This window comes from Capricornis sumatraensis, chromosome 5, assembly GCF_032405125.1.
Source record: "Capricornis sumatraensis isolate serow.1 chromosome 5, serow.2, whole genome shotgun sequence".
Classification (NCBI taxonomy): domain Eukaryota; kingdom Metazoa; phylum Chordata; class Mammalia; order Artiodactyla; family Bovidae; genus Capricornis; species Capricornis sumatraensis.
In genome coordinates this window covers 40,502,056-40,529,551 of record NC_091073.1, presented here as the reverse complement: position 1 = coordinate 40,529,551, position 27,496 = coordinate 40,502,056, and the positions used below count along the sequence as shown (strand labels likewise).

The 27,496-nt window shown below is 37.6% G+C and overlaps 1 protein-coding gene across 1 annotated transcript in view; it reads right to left on the bottom strand.

Moving 5' to 3' along the window:
- Positions 1 to 902: 902 nt before the first annotated feature.
- SEMA3D (semaphorin 3D) overlaps positions 903 to 27,496 on the bottom strand; it is a 144,360-nt gene continuing 117,766 nt past the window's right edge. Inside the window, exons 15-17 of the mRNA XM_068973015.1 lie at positions 25,040 to 25,104; positions 8,233 to 8,369; positions 903 to 1,328 (exon numbers count right to left, since the gene is read on the bottom strand). Of these exons, the coding sequence (XP_068829116.1) occupies positions 903 to 1,328; positions 8,233 to 8,369; positions 25,040 to 25,104 (628 nt within the window). The remainder of the gene's footprint in view (positions 1,329 to 8,232; positions 8,370 to 25,039; positions 25,105 to 27,496) is intronic.

Sequence of the window (27,496 nt, the reverse complement as noted above, 5' to 3'; positions counted from 1 at the left end):
TTTATGGGGAGTTTTCCCCAAAGCCAGAATTTATGGCTGTCTTTCTTTCTCTTAACAAATCCCATCTGCGTGCCCCACCCCCCCATTAGGATGCAGTATACTTAGTGATTTTTTTTTATTAAAATGCTTTCCCATACCCTATTAAAATATTTATTAAGCATTCTGTCCCTATAAAGCTCAGCATATATTCTAAAAACACATAACTGAGAACCAAGTTCTCTCTGTGAACCTGTTATCCTGACAAGTCACAAGGAATCCTGGGAGGAACGTTTATGCCCTTCAGTAAATCAATGCTGCAGGACACTAAATTGTAACCCCTGGGGTCTGAAAGGAGTAATGCACCTCTCCAAATCTCCAAACCATACACCAAGAGCAAATGGCTCACTGGGAAAGTTCCTGTTGATACTGTGAGCTGTATTTTGCATCTTCCCTCCAATTCTACCACCAGGCAGCCAGTTCTAAAGTGGAATGACATATCCATTCATAAGAACATAAAGCAACAACTGCATGGTAAACTCCATGCTTAAAGGCCATGCAAAGGACATAAAGCACCTTATTTCAATGTCAAATCTGATGCTTTCTTATGTCAGTTATTTACATAATAAATTCAAAAACTCAGAATATAAAACATTTACAAGTGTAAAGCCCCTGTTTTACATTTACAAGTGTAAAGTATAATTCTGATACTTTGCAGGTATAAGTTTTAGTTCTTGGAAAACTGGTTCAGATGAATGATTCACTCTTACTAATGCCATATCCACCATATAGTCTTATTCAGATTACTGTTCTTGTGCTTTAGCAAAACTCCATGGAAAGGTCTTATGAGTTAGTGTAAGGATGAATAAAACAGACAACAGTGTTTTTGCAGGTAAAGAGTTCTTTTCTTTAAATTAAATAGAAAACTATGTGGCCACAGCTCTAGGAAGTTCTTCCAGGTCTCTGTGATGTCTTCGATTTCGTTTCTTCTTCATTTCCTGCATGTGCTTCCACTTTGGGCTGCCCTTGTTCCGCTGTCTCCGCTTCTCCCTGTGCCACATCTGTTCGCAGTACTGGTCTAGGCTGAAATTTGGACTGCTAAGGATTTGGATGTAGTCTTTATATCTCAACCTTGACTCAGCCAACAGATCCTTGACCGGCCCCTCCTCATGCTCTGCCCTCTGGGTGTTTTCCATCTGTTCATTCTCAATGATATTCAAAGTCAGCTTCACTATGGTGTGGGTAAAAGTGTGCTCCTGCGCTTTGCAGTAATACAGCCCAGAGTCCTTCTTCTGCAGACTTCGAATCAGTAGCCCATATTCTGTTTTGATGATCCTTTCATCAGGTTTTACCTGCAGAGTTGAAAAAAGGTAGGTAATAAGTGAGAGCCAGAGATGAATCTAAAAGATCTAGTCCCCATCTCTCTGTCGTTAAGCATAATACTGTCAGCCATCGTGGAAGAGAGTGAAAAATTCAGCTCAAGTAGCTGCCCCAAGAAATGTATAGTTGCATCTGATCATATCTAACTGAGTCTTTGGAATATAATTAGTTTTTCCTCCCAATCTACAGATAGGAATAAAAAATCATGAAAATGAAGTAAACCTGGAAACTATCAACTGACCATCTTTACAAGAAATTCCACATACTAATTGGTATTCTAATAACACTGATTTGTATCTGAATTTTAGAACTAGAATGTAACATTGGCAGTCACTCTGTAGAAAAAGAGCTTATAGTGCACACTACTACCTATCATGTAGAAGAGAATGATTCTGAAAGGAATTTACTCTTTTTTCTAGATACTGCCAAATAAATGAGCTGAATAGCATATGGAAACTATAAGTGGTGACTTGTTAAAAGTCAAGTGGAAAGGCATGGAGGACACAGCCTCTGGGATGTTAGAGCTGTAACTAAGTAGGACCATATAGTCAGAAGGTTAGAAACATTTAAAGCTGATTTTCTCTTTTTACTATGAATTGAATTTTGATACTGTGTGTCTGTATGATACTTTAGACTATGTCATCTGTGAAAATACTTCTGATACCTCAGTATACTATAACACTGTGATGTGACTTTGAGGGTGAGAAAGCTCAATGAACAAAAAAGACACTCCCCTGGAATGTGATGCTCTTTGCTCTTTGAAGCAATAGTACAGAAAGACAATTCAAATGTTTAAGCTTGCCTGGCCCCCAGTCTGGTGTGAATAGTGAACCTATCTTCAATAAACTAGAGGCATGTTTACCAACACAAGAGCCCTGTTTAATGTGGAGTATTGTTGAGTGGGCTCGGCACTAAGTAGAATAACGACAACAACAACAAAGAAGTCTGGAAGATTTCCCAGTTTACACATCTGCCCCTGTATTGTGGACTTTGAGCTGATGGAAATCAAAGAGGCATAAAGACGGCTAAATTAAATTTATTCACAGTGGGTGGACTATACTTTGCATTTTTATGTGAAAAATATGTAGGAAAAAAAATCCCCCTATTCTGGAAATATGAGAAAAGGAAAAGAAACATCTCTGGCTACCAGCCCAGTTAACTCACAAGTATATGGCCAACCACCCTCTGTGCCAGAGAAGTGCAGCTGGCGGGGTACCACACGAGGCCAAAGGCAGGTCACAGCTCAGATCCCTGGTTAATGAGGCCGAATGGTCTCCAGCCCTGCCTTTGCTCTACACTGAATCCACACCATCAGGGGTTTGCTTGTTACCCTTACTTTGCCTATTTGGTTGAGTTGGTGTGTAGTTTCTTTTTTTTCTAATGGATTTATTCTAAAGGCCCAGACATTTTAAAATGCTACTGTAATAAAACTTATGTTGAATTCATTTATATTCTTAGAAACTATAGAAACCTCCTGCCTAGGGTAAAAGTTGAATTTGAATTGGTAGAGCTCTGAAAGATTAAACAAAAATAATAATCTCAAATTTAAGTTGTACTATATTTTTTTGTTTTAAATAATTTTATTGTAGGAATTATTTTTTAATTTAAATACATCTTAGATCAAGAAACTGAAATTCTGACTCCATAGCCTAGGTTCTGGTTCCTTTCCGCTCTACTTCCTATGACTATTCATTTATCTTCCCTGATTGGTCGCCCATTTATCAAGTTGGTGACACAGCGTATGGTGTATTTGGGGGGGGGGTGGTTAAAAGTAAAGCTCTTTGAAGGTTAAATGTGAAGTATTATTAGAAGCATCATAGACTACTGCTATACTGCTGGATAGGTGATGTTCTGAAGCTTTACTTCTGTGATTTAATGGAAAATGGCCTGTGGCTATTATTAATAGCAAGATGATCAAAGTGGATGACTTCAGTTACAGTTCACCTTTGGATTTTCTTTTCTAGCTGGTATTCTTGCTAATTTTTTTTTTTTCTAATTTATCTGTTTTAACTGGAGGATAATTGCTTTACAATATTATGATGGTTTTTGCCATACATCAATATAAATCGGTCATAGGTATACATGTGTCCTGTCCATCCTATCTTGCTAAACTGCATTTAATGTGACTCTTAGAGATTGTTACAGCTCTGACTCAATACTTTTAATTTTTCTTTTCAACCTGACAGGAAGGAATGATGACTTTGTGATTTCACACATACTACACAACATTTTATCATTATTTTTGCTATTCTTGTTTTATGTCCTGTTTACGTTATTTTACTCTGAAGTCTTGCCCCCTTCCCTCCTTTCCAGTCCCTACAGTATTCAGGGTTTCATAAACACCTGGCATTTCATTACCCCATCGGGGTCCTTCACTTTTCCTTTCTTTGATGGAATGCTTACATTTTCTTTGGTTTTTGACCTACAGATAAAAAGTTTGCCTTAATAAATTTCTTTTTGGATTTATCTAAATTCTATGAGATAATTTAAGGGATTTTTTTTTTGTCTTCCTAAAATTTCAAAAATATGCCTTTAATGAAATGGTATCTCTAACAAAACATTTTTAATTGATATATTTTCATAGGATTTTTGTAATCTAGAGATAGAAATCTGTGACCCAGAAATTAAGTGGTTGATTAACATTTGCCTCCTTCACATTCTCATTCTCTGTAATGCTTTCATTCCATGCTGAAATAGGATGCATTATGCAGACTGTATCTCGACAGTGAAATGTCAGCACAGTCAATTTAGAAAATTCAGCTCCTCTACAAAGAGATAATGTAATCTCTGGCCACTGATTTAAACTCATAGAATTTTCTCCATTCTAGTGATATGTAAAAGCTGCTCAGCCTTACAAATCAAAACCACGCTTGAACTCGGGTCAACTATCCATTTGCCTAATGTGAACAGGGATAATATATTTGGCATTATTAAATGTACATCTTCAGTGAAGGGCAATTCATTTAAAATGAAAAGAGAAACATGGAATGGGACAAAGGACAGTTAGGTATTAAGCAGCAGGTAAAGGTCAGGGACTTGATTCTCTGATAATAGCAGCCTAATGGTAATTCCTTTGCAGATAATTCACCTGTCAGGTCTTTCATAGCTAAAGCATGTGTCTTCGAAGTGACTAAGGCTTCAAGAGTATTTCCCTTCAACAAACATATACGAAGACTTATTAAAAATAGTGCTGAGGCAACTGGCTCATTATTTAAAAGAGAAAAAAATCAAATGAATACATAACTCATTCTTGATTAATATCTTGGAATAAATGTAAATATAAAATATAAACTGTAATTGTAGGGACTTCCATGGCAGTCCAGTAGTTAAGACTCTGTGCTTCCATTTCAGGAGGCATGGGTTTATCCCTGGTTGGGGAGCTGAGATCCTACATGCCATGCAGTAGGGCCAAAAAAAACCCAAAAAACAAAAAATTGCAATTGTAAAAGTAAAATCATAAGATGATGAGAAAATATGTACATGTTTTTATTGGGGAAGGAACTTCTAAGAACAAAGAGAAATCATATAAATCAATAGAAGTATCCAAATGTGTGTGATTTGAACACACAAAAGAATTTCAGAGATATAAAACATAATAAAAAGTTACTTATGCATAATGTTAAATGTTACTATTTAAATATATAAAGGGTTTATTAAAGTTTTTAAATGACTGTATCAACATAAACCAAGCAAGTAATAGGTAAGGCAGTTTGCCAATATGGTGATTTTGATGAGAAATTAGCAATATACAGTTGTTTATCCAAAGCTGTAAGAATATTAAAGTCTTTAACTCACTTATTTTACATTTAAGAATCTGTCCTAAGAAAACAAACAAGTAGAGAAAGATTTAGCTAAAGAAAAATTGATTACTTTAAGAGGTAACACAAGCTATTTAAATAAAACATGGAACGTGAGTGGATGATTGTGGCGTCAGGCTGGCAAGGGTGTGGGACAGGAATTGTGTATTACAACTGAATGGCAGGGGAAATTGCTGATAGTGTAATGGTTAATAGGAAAAAAACCTGAAATAGAGATGAAAATATATGTGTGATTATCTACACTTTGTGATCTCATAGTCTTTTATATGTTACTGTATTTTCAAAACCATTTATATTGCTTTTATGATAAAAGCAATAAAAATAAAGACCTACAGATAGAAACATACAAACATTTGAAGGTGTTTTAAAAATATTTTAAAAATCCACGGAAAAAATTACTATCACAAATGGTATATTATTTATTCAGATCTCAAAAGTTCAATAGAAGCTTGGGGACTGTCAATTAACTTGCTGGTTATAGCATAAACATCATCAATTTCAAGAACAGCTCTATAAGAAAGTCAGCAGACAACTGACTCATGACCTTCCCAACAGCACCCAACTGTGAAACAACTCGGCAAGGAAACGTTCTCCTCCTGGCAGAGAATAACCTGGTGACAGCCTCTGTGCCACAGGGGATCCTGGGCCTTCCCTCAGGCTTTGTTTTTTTTTTTTTTTGAGTGGAGGAAAGATTTCAAACTGTGACCTTCTTGGTAAAGAGCAGAGGGTACCCTGCTGGGAAAAATGCTTCAAATCTAGTCTGGATTTTGTCCCTTTCCTCAGCTCAGGAAGCAGTATTGCATATCCTGGACAGTGAATAACTGCCTATTTACAAAGATAGATGAAAATATCAGTTGAAACATTACAGCTAAAATATTTTAAGTATAATTCAATAAATACATTATTTCTGCTCCATTGAAATTTATGGAGCTCGGTACCACCATGATTGTATGATAAACTGTTAAAATGTGCATTAAAGTAATGCACAGCTTTTTCTGGAAACATAAACTATATGAATGCAAACATGCATAGGAAAATGTATGTATCTAAAACTGGCAGGGCACCCCAGGCAGAGTTCAACATTTTTTAAAAGTTGGATTAAATCTGTCATGGAGGAATAAAATCGTTATTACAAATTTATATTTAACTGAAAACAAATCATCAAACGTTATTGACTAAAATTAAAAATAGTCATTTGAGATATTCAAAAATAAAATACTATAATGTAACTAAAAGAACACCTGAATGTTAAAAAATTCAGATTAATGTCCTTCCAATATTTCATGGATAAATAATAAATGCTTTATATCTTGAATTTATATCATTTTTACATCAGATAAAACTTTACTATATATTGGTAAACAATGAGACTCTTAAACATTTAGTATAAATATGGATGTGTCATATTAAAACTTCTGGATGTAACAACAAGAATCAAGTTTTATTAGAGAATCTGACATAAGGACAATTGTTTGTCGTATTTGACACAAGGACAATTATGACATAAGAACATGAGACGATTATTCCCTTAGTATTAAATATGTGAAGGGTCAATACTTTGATAGAGAAATTATTCTTAAATGAAGAGAATAACAGCTTCTTAGTTTAACAGTGGACCATACCATAAAAGTCGGCTCTTTGACTCCAAGGTTTCTCAGCCTCAGCACTACTGATATTTGGGTGGGGCTGGATGGTTATTTACTGTGAGGGACTGAGCAATGCACCAAGGTTAGCATCATCCTTGACTTCTACCTAGTAGTCGCCAGTAGCATCCTCCCCTCATGCAGTGACAACAACCAAAAATATGAATACTTTGGGAGCAAAATGGCCTGAAGTTGAGAACCATAATTCCACAGTAATGTTTGGCAGATTACATATCCTATTTAAATGTTTATAGAGTTACCAAGAAGGCTGATATTTTAGAGGACATCTGGTCCTCCTACTTATATGGCAGAGAAACTGAGTGTTAAAGAAGTCACCACCTGCTCAGAAACCCTCAGCAGTCAGGGTGAACACATCATTAGTGCTGCTTCCTACTTTACACATCCTTCCAGACAGAGAGTGTCTGCAATGTTATATGAATTATTTCACACTTGTGAGTAATCCTCTGCTTTGAAATTCACATTCTCACATGTGTGGTTTTTTTTTTTTTTTCATTTTATTTTGACAGGAACTTTTGCATTTATTTTATTTACCTTAGAAAATTTTGGCCCATGGGACTTCAGTAATATTACCAAAGCGTCATTACTCAGCTCATCTAATTCTGACCCTGTGTTCATTCCATTACAATTACATTATCCTTAATTTAATACTGGGACTTTTAGAATTCTAGATTATCACTGGTTTCTCATATTTTGTCATTTAACCTATTTCACAATGTTCAAATAATATTAATATACAATTTCTCAGACTACCCAAACTCATCTCATTAAATTCAGTAACATGTATAACTTACCTATCTCACAAAATCTTTGTAATATGTTTTAAACACATATATGTGTTAGAAAAACTGTAACGAAAAGTCAAAAGTAGAGCATCCATATTACTTTTCCCTCTCTGTTGATTTAATTTTAATACACTAGAGTGAAAAGGTAGATACTTATACAACTTATTCATGTGATGATATGATACGATATATATTTCCAGTTTTGTACAAATTTGACATGTTTCATTTTATAGTCTAAACTGAATACAATGTGAGTTAGAATTTAGTCATTGTGCTACTGTGAGAGAAAGTCTCATTCTTGATCGAGAATTGTTCTAAAATATAAAGAATCTATGAAAAACAAAAAGTTGAGGAAGAATCATGTACGTTTGTTTATTTGTCTGCTTCTAAATGTATTTCATTAACACATTTGCATTAAATTGGGCTATTTGTCTCTCAAAGGCATTGTTACCTTGGATACCAGAGTATAAAATTTTACTTTCCTTGTTATCAAGTAGGGATAAGAACTGCATTTGGCACTAAAAGTTGAACATCTTCTCTCACAACGTAAATTTGATGTAAGTTTTACACTCTTTCCCTCAAGGTGATCTTTCTTTGATGACTATAACTTACCTCCTCTCGACGTTCATCTCCTGACCGCTGGATATACCACTTAATAGATGCTTGCTGGGATTTAGGTATACATTCCAGAAAGGTTGAATTAAATTCAATGCCAAAAATCACCTTTTCATCAGCAGCTTCACTAATGCCTGGAAAGCAAACATGGAATAGGAGATTAACCTTGACCTGATTTTAAAAGCAATGGGAAAATAGACTGATTTAGAACAGATGCCATGAGGGAAAGATTCATATACATTATTAAAGAGAAATGAAATTCATAGCATAGTATTTGTTACCTATGAGTAAAATACTAACTAATAGATTGATTTTTAAACTCTATCCTAGGGAGGAGCATAAAGATGGCGGAGGAATAGGACGGGAAGACCACTCTCTCCCTCACTAATTCCTCAAAAGAACATTTCAACGCTGAGCAAACTCCACAAAACAACCTCTGTAGGCTGGCAGAGGACAGCAGGCAACCAGAAAAGCAGACCATTGTCTTCAAAAACAGGTAGGGAAAAATATAAACGACGAAAAAGGAGACAAAGGAGGTGGGGAGGGAACTCCGTCCCGGGAAGGGAAGCCCGTCCCGGGAAGGGAAGCCCGTCCCGGGAAGGGAATTTTAAGAAGAGAGGTTTCCAAACACCAGGAAACACTCTCCCTGCCGAGTCTGTGGCGAGTCTTGGAAACCCAGAGGGCAACATAACAGGAAGGAAAAATAAAGAAATAATTAAAACCAAGAGATTACAAGCCCAACAGTAACTCCCCCAGCGGAAAAGCAGCACAGACGCCTGCATCCGCCATTGGGAAGTGGGGGCAGGGCAGGGACGCGCGGGAGGCGCGGGCTGCAGTGCTTTGTAACAATCGGGCAGGAACGCCCCACGCGCAACCAGAACGATCTAACTTGCGCTAGCAAACCAGACTGTGGGATAAATACAGCACGAAAAGCTCGAACATAAGACGCCGCCAGGACCAAGCACAGAACAAAGGACGGAACGGAAAAAGCCGGCTGCAGACCATCCCCCGCCGGGGACAGGCAGCCAGAGCCGTAAGGACTGGAAAGGGGCAATTGCAGACCCGGAGAGACTTTACTTACCTAACTGCAAGCGGGCTTCTTTGCTAAGACTTCTGGGGGTGCTGGACAGTCACAATCTGCCTCACGGGGGACGCCAGCGGTCCACCCAGAAAGCTGAGCAGCAGCGGCAGAAAAGGTGACAAGCCGCGGCGATCGCGCTCGCCAAACTCCTGAGCTACTCGGACCTGGGAAGGGCACAAAGCACAGTCCCAGCCGAATCTGTGCCTCTGAGGGCTGCCTGAGCGCCAAACATGAGCGGCTTGGACTGGGAAGTGCACGCAGCCTAGGGCCAGCCCCAGACGGTTCCCGGCTGTGCATCGTAGAGCCGGAGTGGTTTGTGCGCCGCGAGAAGGGACAGGTCAAGCGGGGCTGTGACACTGAGAGCACACGACAGCGCTATTAGTTTGCAGCATCCCCCCTCCCCACAGCGCGACTGAACTAGTGAGCCTGAAAAACCAGCAAACGGAAGAAGTTAAACAGAGGGAACCACCTTGGAAGTGATCCCACATGGCCCAAAACATCAGAGAAGAGCCAGATATATTTTTACTATTTTAAAAATCATTCCTTTTTTTTTTTTTTTCTTTTTTTTTTTTTTTCTCTTTTTTTTTCCTAACCTTTTTTTTTTAATTGTTAAATCTTCTATTTCTCCTCTAATTTTTATTACTATAACCTATTATTACTATTTTTTAAAAAAAAAAGACTTTTTTTTTTTTTTTTTTTAAGGCAAACACCATATATAGCCTTTGGATGGTTGTTGGTGGGGTTTTTGTTTGTTTGTTTGTTTTGTTTTTTTTTGTTTGCTTGTTTTTTTTTAAATAATTCTTGGTTTTTTTTCTTTCTTTCTTTCCTGCTTTTTCCTTCTGCTTCTTTTCTTTATTATTGTATTTTTGAAAATCCAACCTCTACTCTAGATTTTTAACCTTTGCTCTTAGGTTTTTGTTGTCAATTATGTTCATTTAAAAACCCAAACTTCACGACCCAAGTTTACCTGAGAGCGAGATTACTGGCTTGACCACTCTCTTCTCCTATAGACTCTCCTTTTTCTCCACCAGGTGGCCTCTGTCTCTTTTCTCCCCCATCTCTTCTCTATCCAACTCTGTGAATCTCTGTGTGTTCCAGACAGTGGAGAACACCTAAGGAACTGGTTACTGGCAGGATTTGTCTCTCTCCTTCTCATTCCTCTCTCTTATCCTCCTGGTCACCTCTGTCTACTTCCTCCCTCTCCTCTTCCCTGTATAACTCCGTAAATACCTGAGCGGGCCAGACTATAGAGCGCACATAAGGAAGTGACTACTGCCTAGCTTGCTCTCTCCTCTTTTGATCTCACCGCATCTCATTCCAGTTACCTCTAACTACCCCCTCCATCTTCTCTTCTCCTTGTAACTCAGTGAACCTCTCTGAGTGTCCCTCAATGTGGAGAAACTTTTCATCTTTAACCTAGATGTTTTATCATCGGTGCTGTATAGATGGAGAAGTCTAGAGGCTACTGTAAAAACTGAAGACCAGAAGCAGGAGGCTTAAATACAAAACCTGAAAACATTAGAGAACTCTTGAATTCAGGGAACATTAAGCAATAGGAGCTCATCAAATGCCTTCATACTTACACTGAAACCAAGCTCCACCCAAGGGCCAACAAGTTCCAAAACAAGACATATCACTCAAATTCTCCAGCAACACAGGAACACTCCCCTGAGCTTGAATATACAGGCAGCTCAAAATTATTCCAAAACCTTTGATGTCTCATAACCCATCACTGGTCACTCCACTGCACTCCAGAGAGAAGAAACCCAGCTCCACCCACCGGAACTCCAAGATAAGCCTCCCTAACCAGGAAACCTTGACAAGCCACTGATAGAACCCCACCCACAGTGAGGAAGCTCCATAATAAAGAGAACTCCACAAATCACCAGAATATAAAAAGACCACCCCAAACGCAGCAATATAACCAAGATGAAGAGACAGAGGAATACTCAGCAGGTAAAGGAACAGGAGAGTTGCCCACCAAACCAAACAAAAGAGGAAGAAGTAGGGAATCTACCTGAGAAGGAATTCCGAATATTGATAGTGAAAATGATCCAAAATCTTGAAATCAAAATGGAATCACAGATAAATAGCCTAGAGACAAGGATTGAGAAGATGCAAGAAAGGTTTAACAAGGACCTAGAAGAAATAAAAAAGAGTCAAAATATAATGAATAATGCAATAAATGAGATCAGAAACACTCTGGAGGCAACAAATAGTAGAATAACGGAGGCAGAAGATAGGATTAATGAAATAGAAGATAGAATGGTAGAAATAAATGAATCAGAGAGGAAACAAGAAATACGAATTAAAAGAAACGAGGACAATCTCAGAGACCTCCAGGACAATATGAAACGCTCCAACATTCGAATTATAGGAGTCCCAGAAGAAGAAGACAGAAAGAAAGATCATGAGAAAATCCTTGAGGAGATAATAGTTGAAAACTTCCCTAAAATGGGGAAGGAAATAATCACCCAAGTCCAAGAAACACAGAGAGTTCCAAATAGGATAAATCCAAGGCGAAACACCCCAAGACACATATTAATTAAATTAACAAAGGTCAAACACAAAGAACAAATATTAAAAGCAGCAAGGGAAAAACAACAAATAACACACAAGGGGATTCCCATAAGGATAACAGCTGATCTTTCAATAGAAACTCTTCAGGCCAGGAGGGAATGGCAAGACATACTTAAAGTGATGAAAGACAATAACCTACAGCCCAGATTACTGTACCCAGCAAGGATCTCATTCAAATACGAAGGAGAAATCAAAAGCTTTACAGACAAGCAAAAGCTGAGAGAATTCAGCACCACCAAACCAGCTCTCCAACAAATTCTAAAGGATATTCTCTAGACAGGAAACCGAAAAGGGTGTATAAACCCGAACCCAAAACAATAAAGTAAATGGTAACGGGATCATACTTATCAATAATTACCTTAAACGTAAATGGGTTGAACGCCCCAACCAAAAGGCAAAGACTGGCCGAATGGATACAAAAACAAGACCCCTCTATATGTTGCTTACAAGAGACCCACCTCAAAACAAGGGACACATATAGACTGAAAGTGAAGGGCTGGAATAAGATATACCACGCAAATAGAGACCAAAAGAAAGCAGGAGTGGCAATACTCATATCTGATAAAATAGACTTTAAAACAAAGGCTGTGAAAAGAGACAAAGAAGGCCACTACATAATGATCAAAGGATCAATCCAAGAAGAAGATATAACAATTATAAATATATATGCACCCAATATAGGAGCACCGCAATATGTAAGACAAATGCTAACAAGTATGAAAGGGGAAATCAACAATAACACAATAATAGTGGGAGACTTTAATACCCCACTCACACCTATGGACAGATCAACTAAACAGAAAATTAACAAAGAAACACAAACTTTAAATGATACATTAGATCAATTAGACCTAATTGATATCTATAGGACATTTCACCCCAAAACAATGAATTTCACCTTTTTTTCAAGTGCTCATGGAACCTTCTCCAGGATAGATCACATCCTGGGCCATAAATCTAAACTTGATAAATTCAAAAAAATCGAAATCATTCCAAGCATCTTTTCTGACCATAATGCATTAAGATTAGATCTCAATTACAGGAGAAAAACTACTAAAAATTCCAACATATGGAGGTTGAACAACACACTTCTGAATAACCAACAAATCACAGAAGAAATCAAAAAAGAAATCAAAATATGCATAGAAACTAATGAAAATGAAAACACAACAACCCAAAACCTGTGGGACACTATAAAAGCAGTGCTAAGAGGAAAGTTCATAGCAATACAGGCATACCTCAAGAAACAAGAAAAAAGTCAAATAAATAACCTAACTCTACAACTAAAGCAACTAGAAAAGGAAGAATTGGAGAACCCCAGAGTTAGTAGAAGGAAAGAAATCTTAAAAATTAGGGCAGAAATAAATGCTAAAGAAACAAAAGAGACCATAGCAAAAATCAACAAGGCCAAAAGCTGGTTCTTTGAAAGGATAAATAAAATTGACAAACCACTAGCCAGACTCATCAAGAAGCAAAGAGAGAAAAATCAAATCAATAAAATTAGAAATGAAAATGGAGAGATCACAACAGACGACACAGAAATACAAAAGATCATAAGAGACTACTATCAGCAGTTGTATGCCAATAAAATGGACAATGTGGAAGAAATGGACAAATTCTTAGAAAAGTACAATTTTCCAAAACTGAACCAGGAAGAAATAGAAAATCTTAACAGACCCATCACCAGCACGGAAATTGAAACTGTAATCAGAAATCTTCCAGCAAACAAAAGCCCAGGTCCAGACGGCTTCACAGCTGAATTCTACCAAAAATTTCGAGAAGAGCTAACACCTATCCTACTCAAACTCTTCCAGAAAATTGCAGAGGAAGGTAAACTTCCAAACTCATTCTATGAGGCCACCATCACCCTAATACCAAAACCTGACAAAGATGTCACAAAAAAAGAAAACTACAGGCCAATATCACTGATGAACATAGATGCAAAAATCCTCAACAAAATTCTAGCAATCAGAATCCAACAACATATTAAAAAGATCATACACCATGACCAAGTGGGCTTTATCCCAGGGATGCAAGGATTCTTCAATATCCGCAAATCAATCAATGTAATTCACCACATTAACAAATTGAAAAATAAAAACCATATGATTATCTCAATAGATGCAGAGAAGGCCTTTGACAAAATTCAACATCCATTTATGATAAAAACTCTCCAGAAAGCAGGAATAGAAGGAACATACCTCAACATAATAAAAGCTATATATGACAAACCCACAGCAAACATTATCCTTAATGGTGAAAAATTGAAAGCATTTCCCCTAAAGTCAGGAACAAGACAAGGGTGTCCACTTTCACCGCTACTATTCAACATAGTTCTGGAAGTTTTGGCCACAGCAATCAGAGCAGAAAAAGAAATAAAAGGAATCCAAATTGGAAAAGAAGAAGTAAAACTCTCACTGTTTGCAGATGACATGATCCTCTACATGGAAAACCCTAAAGACTCCACCAGAAAATTACTAGAGCTCATCAATGAATATAGTAAAGTTGCAGGATATAAAATCAACACACAGAAATCCCTTGCATTCCTATACACTAATAATGAGAAAGTAGAAAAAGAAATTAAGGAAACAATTCCATTCACCATTGCAACAAAAAGAATAAAATACTTAGGAATATATCTACCCAAAGAAACTAAAGACCTATATATAGAAAACTATAAAACACTGATGAAAGAAATCAAAGAGGACACTAATAGATGGAGAAATATACCATGTTCATGGATTGGAAGAATCAATATAGTGAAAATGAGTATACTACCCAAAGCAATTTACAAATTCAACGCAATCCCTATCAAGCTACCAGCCATATTTTTCACAGAACTAGAACAAATAATTTCAAGATTTGTATGGAAATACAAAAAACCTCGAATAGCCAAAGCAATCTTGAGAAAGAAGAATGGAACTGGAGGAATCAACTTGCCTGACTTCAGGCTCTACTACAAAGCCACAGTCATCAAAACAGTATGGTACTGGCACAAAGACAGACATATAGATCAATGGAACAAAATAGAAAGCCCAGAGATAAATCCACACACATATGGACACCTTATCTTTGACAAAGGAGGCAAGAATATACAATGGAGTAAAGACAATCTCTTTAACAAGTGGTGCTGGGAAAACTGGTCAACCACTTGTAAAAGAATGAAACTAGATCACTTTCTAACACCGCACACAAAAATAAACTCAAAATGGATTAAAGATCTAAATGTAAGACCAGAAACTATAAAACTCCTAGAGGAGAATATAGGCAAAACACTCTCAGACATAAATCACAGCAGGATCCTCTATGATCCACCTCCCAGAATTCTGGAAATAAAAGCAAAAATAAACAAATGGGATCTAATTAAAATTAAAAGCTTCTGCACAACAAAGGAAACTATAAGCAAGGTGAAAAGACAGCCTTCTGAATGGGAGAAAATAATAGCAAATGAAGCAACTGACAAACAACTAATCTCAAAAATATACAAGCAACTTATGCAGCTCAATTCCAGAAAAATAAACGACCCAATCAAAAAATGGGCCAAAGAACTAAATAGACATTTCTCCAAAGAAGACATACGGATGGCTAACAAACACATGAAAATATGCTCAACATCACTCATTATCAGAGAAATGCAAATCAAAACCACAATGAGGTACCACTTCACACCAGTCAGAATGGCTGCGATCCAAAAATCTGCAAGCAACAAATGCTGGAGAGGGTGTGGAGAAAAGGGAACCCTCCTACACTGTTGGTGGGAATGCAAACTAGTACAGCCACTATGGAGAACAGTGTGGAGATTCCTTAAAAAATTGCAAATAGAACTACCTTATGACCCAGCAATCCCACTGCTGGGTATACACACCGAGGAAACCAGAATTGAAAGAGACACATGTACCCCAATGTTCATCGCAGCACTGTTTATAATAGCCAGGACATGGAAACAACCTAGATGTCCATCAGCAGATGAATGGATAAGGAAGCTTTGGTACATATACACGATGGAGTATTACTCAGCCGTTAAAAAGAATTCATTTGAATCAGTTCTGATGAGATGGATGAAACTGGAGCCGATTATACAGAGTGAAGTAAGCCAGAAAGAAAAACACCAATACAGTATACTAACACATATATATGGAATTTAGAAAGATGGCAATGACGACCCTGTATGCAAGACAGGAAAAAAGACACAGCTGTGTATAATGGACTTTTGGACTCAGAGAGAGAGGGAGAGGGCGGGATGATTTGGGAGAATGGCATTCTATCATGTATACTATCATGTAAGAATTGAATCGCCAGTCTATGTCTGACGCAGGATACAGCATGATTGGGGCTGGTGCATGGGGATCACCCACAGAGATGTTATGGGGAGGGAGGTGGGAGGGGGTTTCATGTTTGGGAACACATGTAAGAATTAAAGATTTTAAAATTTAATAAAAAAAAAAAAAAAAAAAATAAACTCTATCCTAGCATTTCAGTTTTTATTCTTTCATTAATATATTAACTTTTGAAGTTTCTTTTTTTAGATAAGAATTCACAAGATATAACTAACATTGAGCCTCTTTGAGTTGCACTGAATAAACTTCATAATCTTTTAACTTTAAACCTTTAACTTTGTAGAAAATAGAACCAATTTTGTAGATAGTTCTGCAAGAGCAATTTATTTCACCTTTAAAGAGAAATTCATTATGAACTGGTCCACAGGGCTGACCACAAACCGTATGTTATGACCATATGACATTTCAGTATCAGAAAAGTAAGTGTACTTCTCTATACTTGATGAAATTCTATGATGACGCTAATACATTGGATATTCTAATACTCTGAATCAGGATATTATTTACCCCCAAAAGGTTCTCTTTTATTCAAAGAGGGATATTATAGCCCCACATGCATCTGCAATAAGACAGTTAATGGGAGGCTAAAGGATCAGTGTCTCAGACACCTTCTTCTCGTAAATCAACTGCGCCATCTGAAATACATTCCATCCAGAGTAGCCAAAGGCTGTGTCCCATGTGTGATCTAAGATCTGTAGATCAAATTTGATCAAATAAAAAATGACGGCTTCTCAGCCTGGCCCAAACATGCACTTTTTCAACATATATTCAGATGTCTCAATTCTGCAGATAGGCCCACTTAGCATTTTAGGCATAAACCAGAGTAAGGCTTAAGGGACCTAAGTGAATCTTCAATCTAAGCACCCTGAATTATCAGCAAATGGCATGAATGCACATGCATCCAATAGTTAGGTTTCTTTTCAAAACTTCTTTTGAACTTATTTGTGTTTTACCAGCAAAGATTAAGTCAAGCATGCTGACCCTATTATGAATTAACCTTATCTAACCGTCAAAATGCATGAATTCCACTTGAAATCTGTAGTCTATCCACTCTCTCTCTGCCAATTCAACAGATTATAGCCACGATTTTCAGATAATAAATTCCTAATGCTCAGGAAGATCACCAGTGCCCATCACAGAGAAGAAAGAAATGCATCATTTCACAGTAACAGAGACTGTATTCTTGAGCAAAGGGAGTCCATGAACAAAGCAGGGAGGATGCAGGTGGATTGTTAGGTGACAGGGCAAGGCCTTGGGAGAAAATCAATTAGATGGATTCAACCAAAGAACTAGTCAATTAAGTAAACATTAAATTAGTGAAATCAACTGGAAAAGCGAAATAGTGAGCTGATTATATGAAATCCATCTTCAAATCAGCAGAAAGTGACCCTTTGACACAAAGTCATCACCACATCAGTTTTACTACAAATTAATTAACTGAATATTCCAATGTTTATCTCTGAGTTTAAATTTTTCTATTTGTAAATTTAAACATATATGTGTGTGTGTGTTCAAAAGCATCAATTCTTTAGCACTCAGCTGTCTTTACAGTCCAACTCTCACAACCATACATGACTACTGGAAAAACCATAGCTTTGACTAGATGGACTTTTCTTGGCAAAGTCAAGTCTCTGCTTTTTAATATGCTGTCTAGGTTGGTCATAACTTTTCTTTCAAGGAGCAAGCATCTTTTAATTTCATGGCTGCAGTCACCATCTGCAGTGATTTTGGAGCCCCCAAAAATAAAGTCTCTCACTGTTTCCCCATCTATTTGCCATGAAGGGATGGAACCAGATGCCATGATCTTAGTTTTCTGAATGTTGAGTTCTAACCCAACTTTTTCACTCTCCTCTTTCACTTTCATCAAGAGGCTCTTTAGTTCTTCTTCACTTTCTGCCATAAGGGTGGTGTCATCTGCATATCTGAGGTTATTGATATTTCTCCCAGCAATCCTGATTCCAGCTTGTGCTTCATCCAGCCCAGAGTTTCTCATGATGTACTCTGAATATAAATTAAATAAGCAGGGAGACAGTATAGAGCCTTGATGTACTCCTTTCCCTATTTGGAACCAGTCTGTTGTTCCAAGTTCAGTTCTAACTGTTGCTCCTGACTTGCATACAGATTTCCCAGGAGGCAGGCCAGGTGGTCTGGTATTCCCATCTCTTTCAGAATTTTCCACAGTTTCTTGTGGTCCACACTGTCAAAGGCTTTGGTATAGTCAGTAAAGCAGAAGTAGATGTTTTTCTGGAACTCTATTGCTTTTTCAATGATCCAACAGATGCTGGCAATTTGATCTCTGGTTTCTCTGCCTTTTCTAAAACCAGCTTGAACATCTGGAATTTCACAGTTTATGAACTACTGAAGGTTGGCTTGGAGAATTTTGAGCATTACTTTACTAGCGTGTGAGATGAGTGCAATTGTGTGGTAGTTTGAGCATTCTTTGGCATTGCCTTTCTTTGGGATTGGAATGAAAACTGATCTTTTCCAGTCCTATGGCCACTGCTGAGTTTTCCACATTTGCTAGCATATTAAGTGCAGCACTTTCACAAGTGTTTTATTACTATCCATTTTTAAAGGTAAAAAATTTGCATGCAATAATGTTTTTAAAGAGTAGAATATGTCTCTTTCATTTAAGTGTAAAATAATTTTAAAGAATATTTTAATCTTTCAGATTGGAGGCAAAAAATCTTTTTTTTTCATAGAGAAATATCTGGAATGTTTCTTCATAATACACTTAGGACACGTCACTGATGTCAGTGTAGCAAGATTATAAATAGTTAACATTGTTTTAACACTATCATTAATAACTGTGCAATATCACAGTATATAACAATTGATGAACAAAAGAAGGAAGAAAGGAAACATCTATTTGCCAGTTATTCAAAACTTGATTACCAGATCAATGCAACGCATATTTATGGTGGGTTATAAGTAACTCGCCTCCTTTCTTTTTTACCTAAAACAATTGTTCAAATGTGACCCTTTCTCTTCTTTGAGATTGAAAACCCTTAGTTTGAAAACACCCTCTTAATTTCTACTTTAATTTTCACAATTGATTCTCTATCACTGACTTCTCCTATTCCAATCAATCACCAAGCTACCAAAATAAATTACTTTTATTTAAAAACAACTTTTCTTAATAATATAAAACAGTTCTTTATCACTTACAGGGTAAACACAAACTCCATAGAATAACATAGGGACGGTCACGAACTTAACCAAACCTATGTGAGTCCTTTCTGATTTTAATACTTGTTACTTAATCTACTTAGGAAAGTGTGATTGTTTCTTTAAGGAACAGCTCAAGGGCTATCCCTCTGAATATCCCTCGCTTCACCTAAGTATGGTGCAGACTTATTATTTTTTGCCTACCACACTGGCATTACTTTCAATGTAGGGAATATATTAGTGATTATGGCAGGCAAATTCACCACCTTTATATTCCAGAGACAGAGACAAAGTAATCAAGTGAATGAATAGATAATATAGTATCTGGCTGTGTGATGCAGTACAAGTAAAAGTAGCAGATTAGGGAATAATAGGGATCAGTTCAGTTCAGTTCAGTTGCTCAGTCATGTCCAACTCTTTGCAACCCCATGAATCGCAGCACGCCAGCTCCCTGTTCATCACCAACTCCCGGAGTTCACTCAGACTCACAGCCATCGAGTTTGTGATGCCATCCAGCCATCTCATCCTCGGTCGTCCCCTTCTTCTCCTGCCCCCAATCCCTCCCAGCATCAGAGTCTTTTCCAATGAGTCAACTCTTCTCATGAGGTGGCCAACCTACTGGAGTTTCAGCTTTACCATCATTCCTTCCAAAGAAATCCCAGGGCTGATCTCCTTCAGAATGGACTGATTGGATCTCCTTGCAGTCCAAGGGACTCTCAAGAGTCTTCTCCAACACCACAGTTCAAAAGCATCAATTCTTCGGCGCTCAACCTTCTTCACAGTCCAACTCTCACAACCATACATGACTACTGGAAAAACCATAGCCTTGACTAGACGGACCTTAGTCGGCAAAGTAATGTCTCTGCTTTTGAATATGCTATCCAGGTTGGTCATAACTTTTCTTCCAAGGAGTAAGTGTCTTTTAATTTCATGGCTGCAATCACCATCTGCAGTGATTTTGGAGGCCCCCCAAATAAAATCTGACACTGTTTCCACTGGTTCCCCATCTATTTCCCATGGAGTGATGGGACCGGATGCCATGATTTTCATTTTCTGAATGTTGAGCTTTAAGCCAACTTTTTCACTCTCCTCTTTCACTTTCATCAAGAGGCTTTTGAGTTCCTCTTCACTTTCTGCCATAAGGCTGGTGTCATCTGCATATCTGAGGTGATAGATATTTCTCCCAGCAATCTTGACTCCAGCTTGTGTTTCTTCCAGTCCAGCATTTCTCATGATGTACTCTGCATATCAGTTAAATAAGCAGGGTGACAATATACAGCCTTGATGTACTCCTTTTCCTATTTGGAACCAGTCTGTTGTTCCATGTCCAATTCTAACTGTTGCTTCCTGGCCTGCATACAGATTTCTTAAGAGGCAGGTTAGGTGGTCTGGTATTCCCATCACTTTCAGAATTTTCCACAGTTTATTGTGATCCACACAATCAAAGGCTTTGGCATAGTCAATAAAGCAGAAATAGATGTTTTTCTGGAACTCTCTTGCTTTTTCCATGATCCAGAGGATGTTGGCAATTTGATCTCTGGTTCCTCTGCCTTTTCTAAAACCAGCTTGAATATCAGGGAGTTCATGGTTCACGTATTGCTGAAGCCTGGCTTGGAGAATTTTGAGCATTTCTTTACTAGCGTGTGAGATGAGTGCAATTGTGTGGTAGTTTGAGCATTCTTTGGCATTGCCTTTCTTAGGGATTGGAATGAAAACTGACCTTTTCCAGTCCTGTGGCCACTGCTGAGTTTTCCAAATTTGCTGGCATAGGGAAAAAAGGTATTTCAGGTAGGTTGGTCAGAAAGGGTGTCTCTGAGAAATTAACACTGATACTAACATTTCAATCACAGAATAAAATGATGTGAGGATAGAGCCATGCGGACACCTGAAGTAAAGATTTCTTCAGGTACAGAGGAAACAAATGCAGACAGGGCTGAGATAGGAGCCAGACTAGTGCTTTTCAGAAACTAATTTCAAAAGATCATGGGCTTCCCAGGTGGCACTAATGGTAAAGAACCCACCTGCCAATGAAGAAAACATAAGAGACACAGGTTCAATCCATGGGTCAGGAAAATCTCCTGGAGAAGGGGATGGCAACCCACCCCAGTATTCTTGCTTGGAGAATCCCATGGACAGACGAGCCTGGTGGGCTACAGTCCAACCCAAAGAGTCTGATACGACTGAAGCAACTTAGCACACATGCATACATACTCTAAATATTTACAACAGCAATATTTACAACAGTTAAGACATGGAAGCAACCTAAATGTCCATCAACAAATGAATGGGTAAAGAAGATGTTCACAATGTTCATGCACACACATGTACATATAATAGACTAGTACATAGCCATAAATAGAAATGAAGTAATGACATATGCAGCTGCATGGATGATCCTAGAGATTATCATACTAAGTAGGTCAGAAAGAAAAAGACATATACCATATGTCACTTATATGTGGAATTTAAAATAATACACAAATGAACTTATCTATGAAACGGATTCACTCACACAGAAAAAAGACTAAGGGTTGCCAAGGGGGAAGGGGATAAGGAAGTGATGGACTGAGGTTGTGGGAATAGTGGACACAAACTATTATATATTAGAATGGATTAAGAAAAAAAGGTTCTACTCTATAAAAGATGATCACTTCTCAGCAGGAAAGCTATGACAAACTTAGACGGTGTGTTGAAAAGCAGAAATGTTATACTGCTGACAAAGGTCTGTATAGTCAAGGCTATGGTCTTCCCCATGGTCCCATAAGGTTGTGAGAGCTGGACCGTAAAGAAGGCAGAGCACCAGAGAGAATTGATGTCTTCCAGCTGTGGTGCTGGAGAAGATTCCTGAGAGTCTCTTGGACTGCAAGGAGATCAAACCAATCAATCTTAAGGGAAATCAACCCTTAATTGGAGGAACTGATGCTGAAGCTCCAGTATTTTGGTCACTTGATGCGAACAGCTGACTCACTGGAAAAGTCCCTGATGCTGGGAAAGATTGAGGGCAGAAGGAGAAGAGGGTGTGAGATGATGAGATAGCTCGATGGCATCACTAATGCACTGGACATGAACTTGGGCAAACTCCAGGAAATGGTGAGGGACTGGAAGACCTGGAGTGCCACAGTCTACGGGGTTACAAAGATCCAGACATGACTGGGTGACTGAACAACAACAACTACTGTATTTCACAGGGAACTATACTCAATATCCTGTTAAACCATAATGGAAAAGAATATGAAGAAGAATAAATATATACGGCTTCCCTGATGGCTCAGGTAGTCAAGAATCAGCCTGCCAATGCAGGAGATGCAGGTTCGACCCTGGGTTGGGAAGGTTCCCTGGAGAAGGAAATGACAACCCACTCCAGTGTTCTTGCCTGGAAAATCTCATGGACAGAGAAACTTGGCGGTCTACAGTCCATGGAGCCATAGAGAGTCTGACATAACTTAGTAACCGAACAACAACAAAATAACTAAATCACTTTGCTGTACACCAGAAACTAACACAACACTGTAAATCAACTATTCTTCAATTAAAAAAAAAAGCTTCCGATAGTATTGAAGTGGATGGTGTTAAGGAATGAATAGACAGAGATGGAATGTTTAGGTAGTAGAATGAAAAGGAAAGTTAAGAACACTCAGAAGAAGAAGCCTATATGGTAAAAGAAAAACCAGAAGTTTTCCATGTGGTGCCATGAAGCATACATGTGCTGGGAGACCATCTCTGTAAATGCAAGGCCCTGATTTGTAGTGCTTGATGATTTTTCTGGTATAAGAACTCCTACCATGGCTAATTCACGGTATCAATGGTTTAAAACCAGCTCAAAAATCTCCTACATAATAAACAATCAGCTCTCATGGGGCCATAAGAACTGGCTCCAGCATATCACTGCACCACTTTATGGAAGTCAAGTGAAGAAAGTGTTTCAGGGAGAAGGGAGCTAGAGAGTAAGTAATAATGAGTGCTAAAAAGTGTGCACTGGATTTGGCAAGGGAGGAAATCACTTGGTGATCTTGACAAAAACTGGACTGAGTTAGAGTGGTGATGGTGCTTAGAAAAGGCAACGTACAATGGAGCATAACAAGAAGGGGATGTGATGAAGTGAAGACAGAGATTGTGAGTGCCTTAGGCAGCAACAGTCTTTTATAAGTCCTTATAACATGGCATATATTTTACTTGTTTTTATGTTTGTTGCTCACTCCCTCCCCTAACACACACTTAAATTTAAAATCCCTGAATGTGCAGGTTGTTTTCTTTTCTGTTCATTTGTTGTCATTTAGTCGCTAAGTTGTTTTCAATTCTTTTGTGACCTGTGGACTGTGGCCCTGCCAGGCTCCTCTATCCATGGGATTTCCCAAGCAAGAACACTGGAGTGGGTTGCCATTTCCTTCTCTAGGGAATCTTCCTGACTGAGGGATGGAACCCGCATCTCCTGCATTGGCAGGAGGATTCTTTACTCCTGAGCATATCCATCATACCTAAGACAGTCCCTGCTAATCTCATATGCACATGTGATAAAATGTATGCACAGCACATAGTAATGATTGCTAAATAAAACACAGGCTATTACAGTGAGTCACCTGCACATTGGAACAAGAAAACAAATGTCCTATTCTGGACTAGAGCTTGTTTTTCTGAAGAATGATATTTTAAATTATAAACAATTGCTTTGTTTTTAAATTAAGAAAACTCTGCCAGACCACCAGTTACAGACTATGAAATGTGGGTTGTTTATTCAGTGGCGGGTGGTTACTAACAATGTGAGGACAGGAGGGCAGTTCCATTCTTCCTCCAGTTGCATGTATGTTTGTGTGTGTGCATGCACTTGTGTGCATATATTTTCTACCTGAAGGCAGAGCTTGAGAGTGGAAAGTAACTAAAGCTCTGGAATATATACATTTACAGATTGTATTCTCTGTTACCAGAGTCACTCAACAGACTTTCTCTCAATTTTCTACTCCTCCCTTCTCACACTCAGACTTTCAAGATCCTCCTTTCTATGACATTTTCTCTGAATAATACAGCCTCTGGTGACCAGTCTTTTTTTTTTTCCCTAAACTCCCACATCACGATTTGTACCTTATGACATCTTCCCAAAGAACTGTAAGTTATCTAAGGAGTCTCTTTGTCTCAAAGTATGACCAGGTCAATTATATGCACACGGAACTCAATAAATATTTACTGATTGAATGGTACCTGAATTAATAAGTGAATACAAATAATGCACAGGCTACCTAAAGTTTCTTTCCAATAAGTCCAGCCCTTTTATCAAACTTTTCTTGGAGGGTCTCTTCTGGGACAGTCTAAATGTCCATATGTTTTGGACTATATTCTGCTTTATCTCTAATGGCAGTTTCAAACTTTACAAGGATGGACAAGGAAGTAAAAAAGGAGGGAAAAGGTATAGGAATTTTAAAAGCCATATGAAACAAATAACAATATAACAAAGATTTATATTTACTTAGGCACGTGAACAGGGGGCTGATTTATAAAACTTTCTATTGCTTTTCCAGAGCACAAGCATTACACAAAATGGGATCTTCCTACACAAAAGATGTTTTAAGTCATATAATAAAAAAGACACACAAAGATTAGGCTTACAGTTTTCAATGAGAGTAAAGAATAGCAGACCTATACTTACTGTCTTCTATGTCCCAGCACTGGGTGATTGGGTCCCCATACTTCACATCTTGGCGTCTAGCTCGCCTATAGAAAAAGGATTAAGCGGTTTAGAACTTCAAGCATGATATCTGGAATATAAAAAGTCTACATCTAATACTAATAACAGTAGCAGAAGCAGAACTGTACTTGTTTCACTGCTTAACTTAAATGCAGGTCAGTATTCCAATCACTGCAACATTAATCCAAGTATTACTAGTTAGGTAGAGTCCTAACAGAATGGGTCTTGTTTTAGCAATAAGATGATCTGAATTTTATTTAGCCATCACAATGTTTCTTTGGTTTTGACAAATATTCAGTACAACAGGTTGAAAATAAATGTACTCCAGTTTTTACTTATACCCAATGAGGGGTAACTATTTGTATCTTCTTTTTTTTCAGTCAGTCAGTGGAAAGAAATAAGATATAAAAGAGCTTTAGTCAGTGGGTAAGAAAGTACACACAAGTATAAAATGCTTTATCATATGAAGATTCATTATTTATGTGATTAAACAACAAGATAAATATTATTTGAAACAGAAGTACAAGTTTGAAATGGCATGAATGGCTAGATGTTATTTCTATCTACTGACACACACAGTTCACAATGTTTCTCTCATAGTGGTGCTAATGATAGTAATAATAAAATAATGGTCTTGTGCATTATTGTCACATGTTTTCCTGAAGAGAAAATAATAACTATTGTATATTAAAAAAACTGCTACATCTAAGATAAATAAATCTTACACTCAGTGTGCAGTTTCATTTGCTTTGGCTATTTTATGTTGCCACATCAGAGATCACAGATGTCACAATGAACATTCTGTGATACTAGGGTGTTCCTTAAGGGAAATGTTGACTGGATGACAGTCTTGTGGAAGATTCATCTATCATACACATTTTTTGGCTCACACAAACATTATGTTAGGTGAGGGAGAACATCACAGTGGCATGTCTGCAAGATCAGAGATACAGTCCTGGGAAATACAAAAAGAAAAAAATATGATGGTATAAGGTACATAAGGTCAAGAATGTTTTTAAATCTTGGATTCATAAGGAACAGGATCAATTCATCAAACTGAAGGTTCATTCCCAACTAATGAGCATTCTTGTTTTTTAGGTTCTAGAAAAGAAAAGCATTGCCCAAAGATTACCTAGGATGAGTATATTCTTTGTGAAAAACTGACAAAAATGTTGTGACTTTTTACTTTAAACTTAAATTCAATTCAGAGATTTCAGGGAATATAAAAAGGTCTTGGCATTGTGTCTGTTTTTGTACTATACATTCAATCTGAGATACTAGAATTTACAATTTAACAGATCAGTTAACTTTCAAAAAATAGAAGTGCATATATAGTAGTAGGATTATTGTATGCTCACCTGCTATCTTGTTAAGACCTACAGATTAAAAAAACATATAGTTTGCTGACATTTAACCTGGAACAAAATATAATTTGGGTGATACCTTAATAAATAGTGTTACTGTAAACCACATTTTAAAATAATGATATTTTAATATATCAGCTACCATAACTCATATTAATAGGCACTAGGTTGTTTCCAATAATTTTGCTATTGAAAACAGTGCTGAAATGAACAAACATATAATTTGCGGTACTTTTTTGCCTGTGTGTATGTAAATAAATTCCTAGCCTGGGTACTGTTGGCCTACAATGACATTACTTTTAAGAGTACATAAAGCAATAAGTTACAAACGTGGGACATAGTTTGATATTTAAGCATATCTGGGTGGCAGGAATTGGCTAAGTTGGAGTAAAAGCAAAATTCCACATAATCACTGGTATGTACTGCGGGCTGTGTATAATCTACAGTATTACAAAAACATACATTAAGCACAAGCTGGAATCAAGATTGCCAGGAGAAATATCAATAACCTCAGATATGCAGATGACACCATCCTTATCGCAGAAAGTGAAGAGGAACTAAAAAGCCTCTTGATAAAAGTGAAAGAGGAGAGTGAAAAAGTTGGCTTAAAGCTCAACATTCAGAAAATGAAGATTATGGCATCCGGTCCCATCACTTCATGGGAAATAGATGGGGAAACAGTGGAAACAGTGTCAGACTTTATTTTTTTGGGCTCCAAAATCACTGCAGATGGTGATTGCAGCCATGAAATCAAAAGACACTTACTCCTTGGAAGGAAAGTTATGACCAACCTAGATAGCATATTCAAAAGCAGAGACATTACTCTGCCAACAAAGGTCCATCTAGTCAAGGCTATGGTTTTTCCAGTAGTCATGTATGGATGTGAGAGTTGGACCTTGAAGAAGGCTGAGTGCCGAAGAATTGATGCTTTTGAACTGTGGTGTTGGAGAAGACTCTTGAGAATCCCTTGGACTGCAAGGAGATTCAACCAGTCTATTCTGAAGGAGATCAGCCCTGGGTGTTCTTTGGAAGGAATGATGCTAAAGCTGAAACT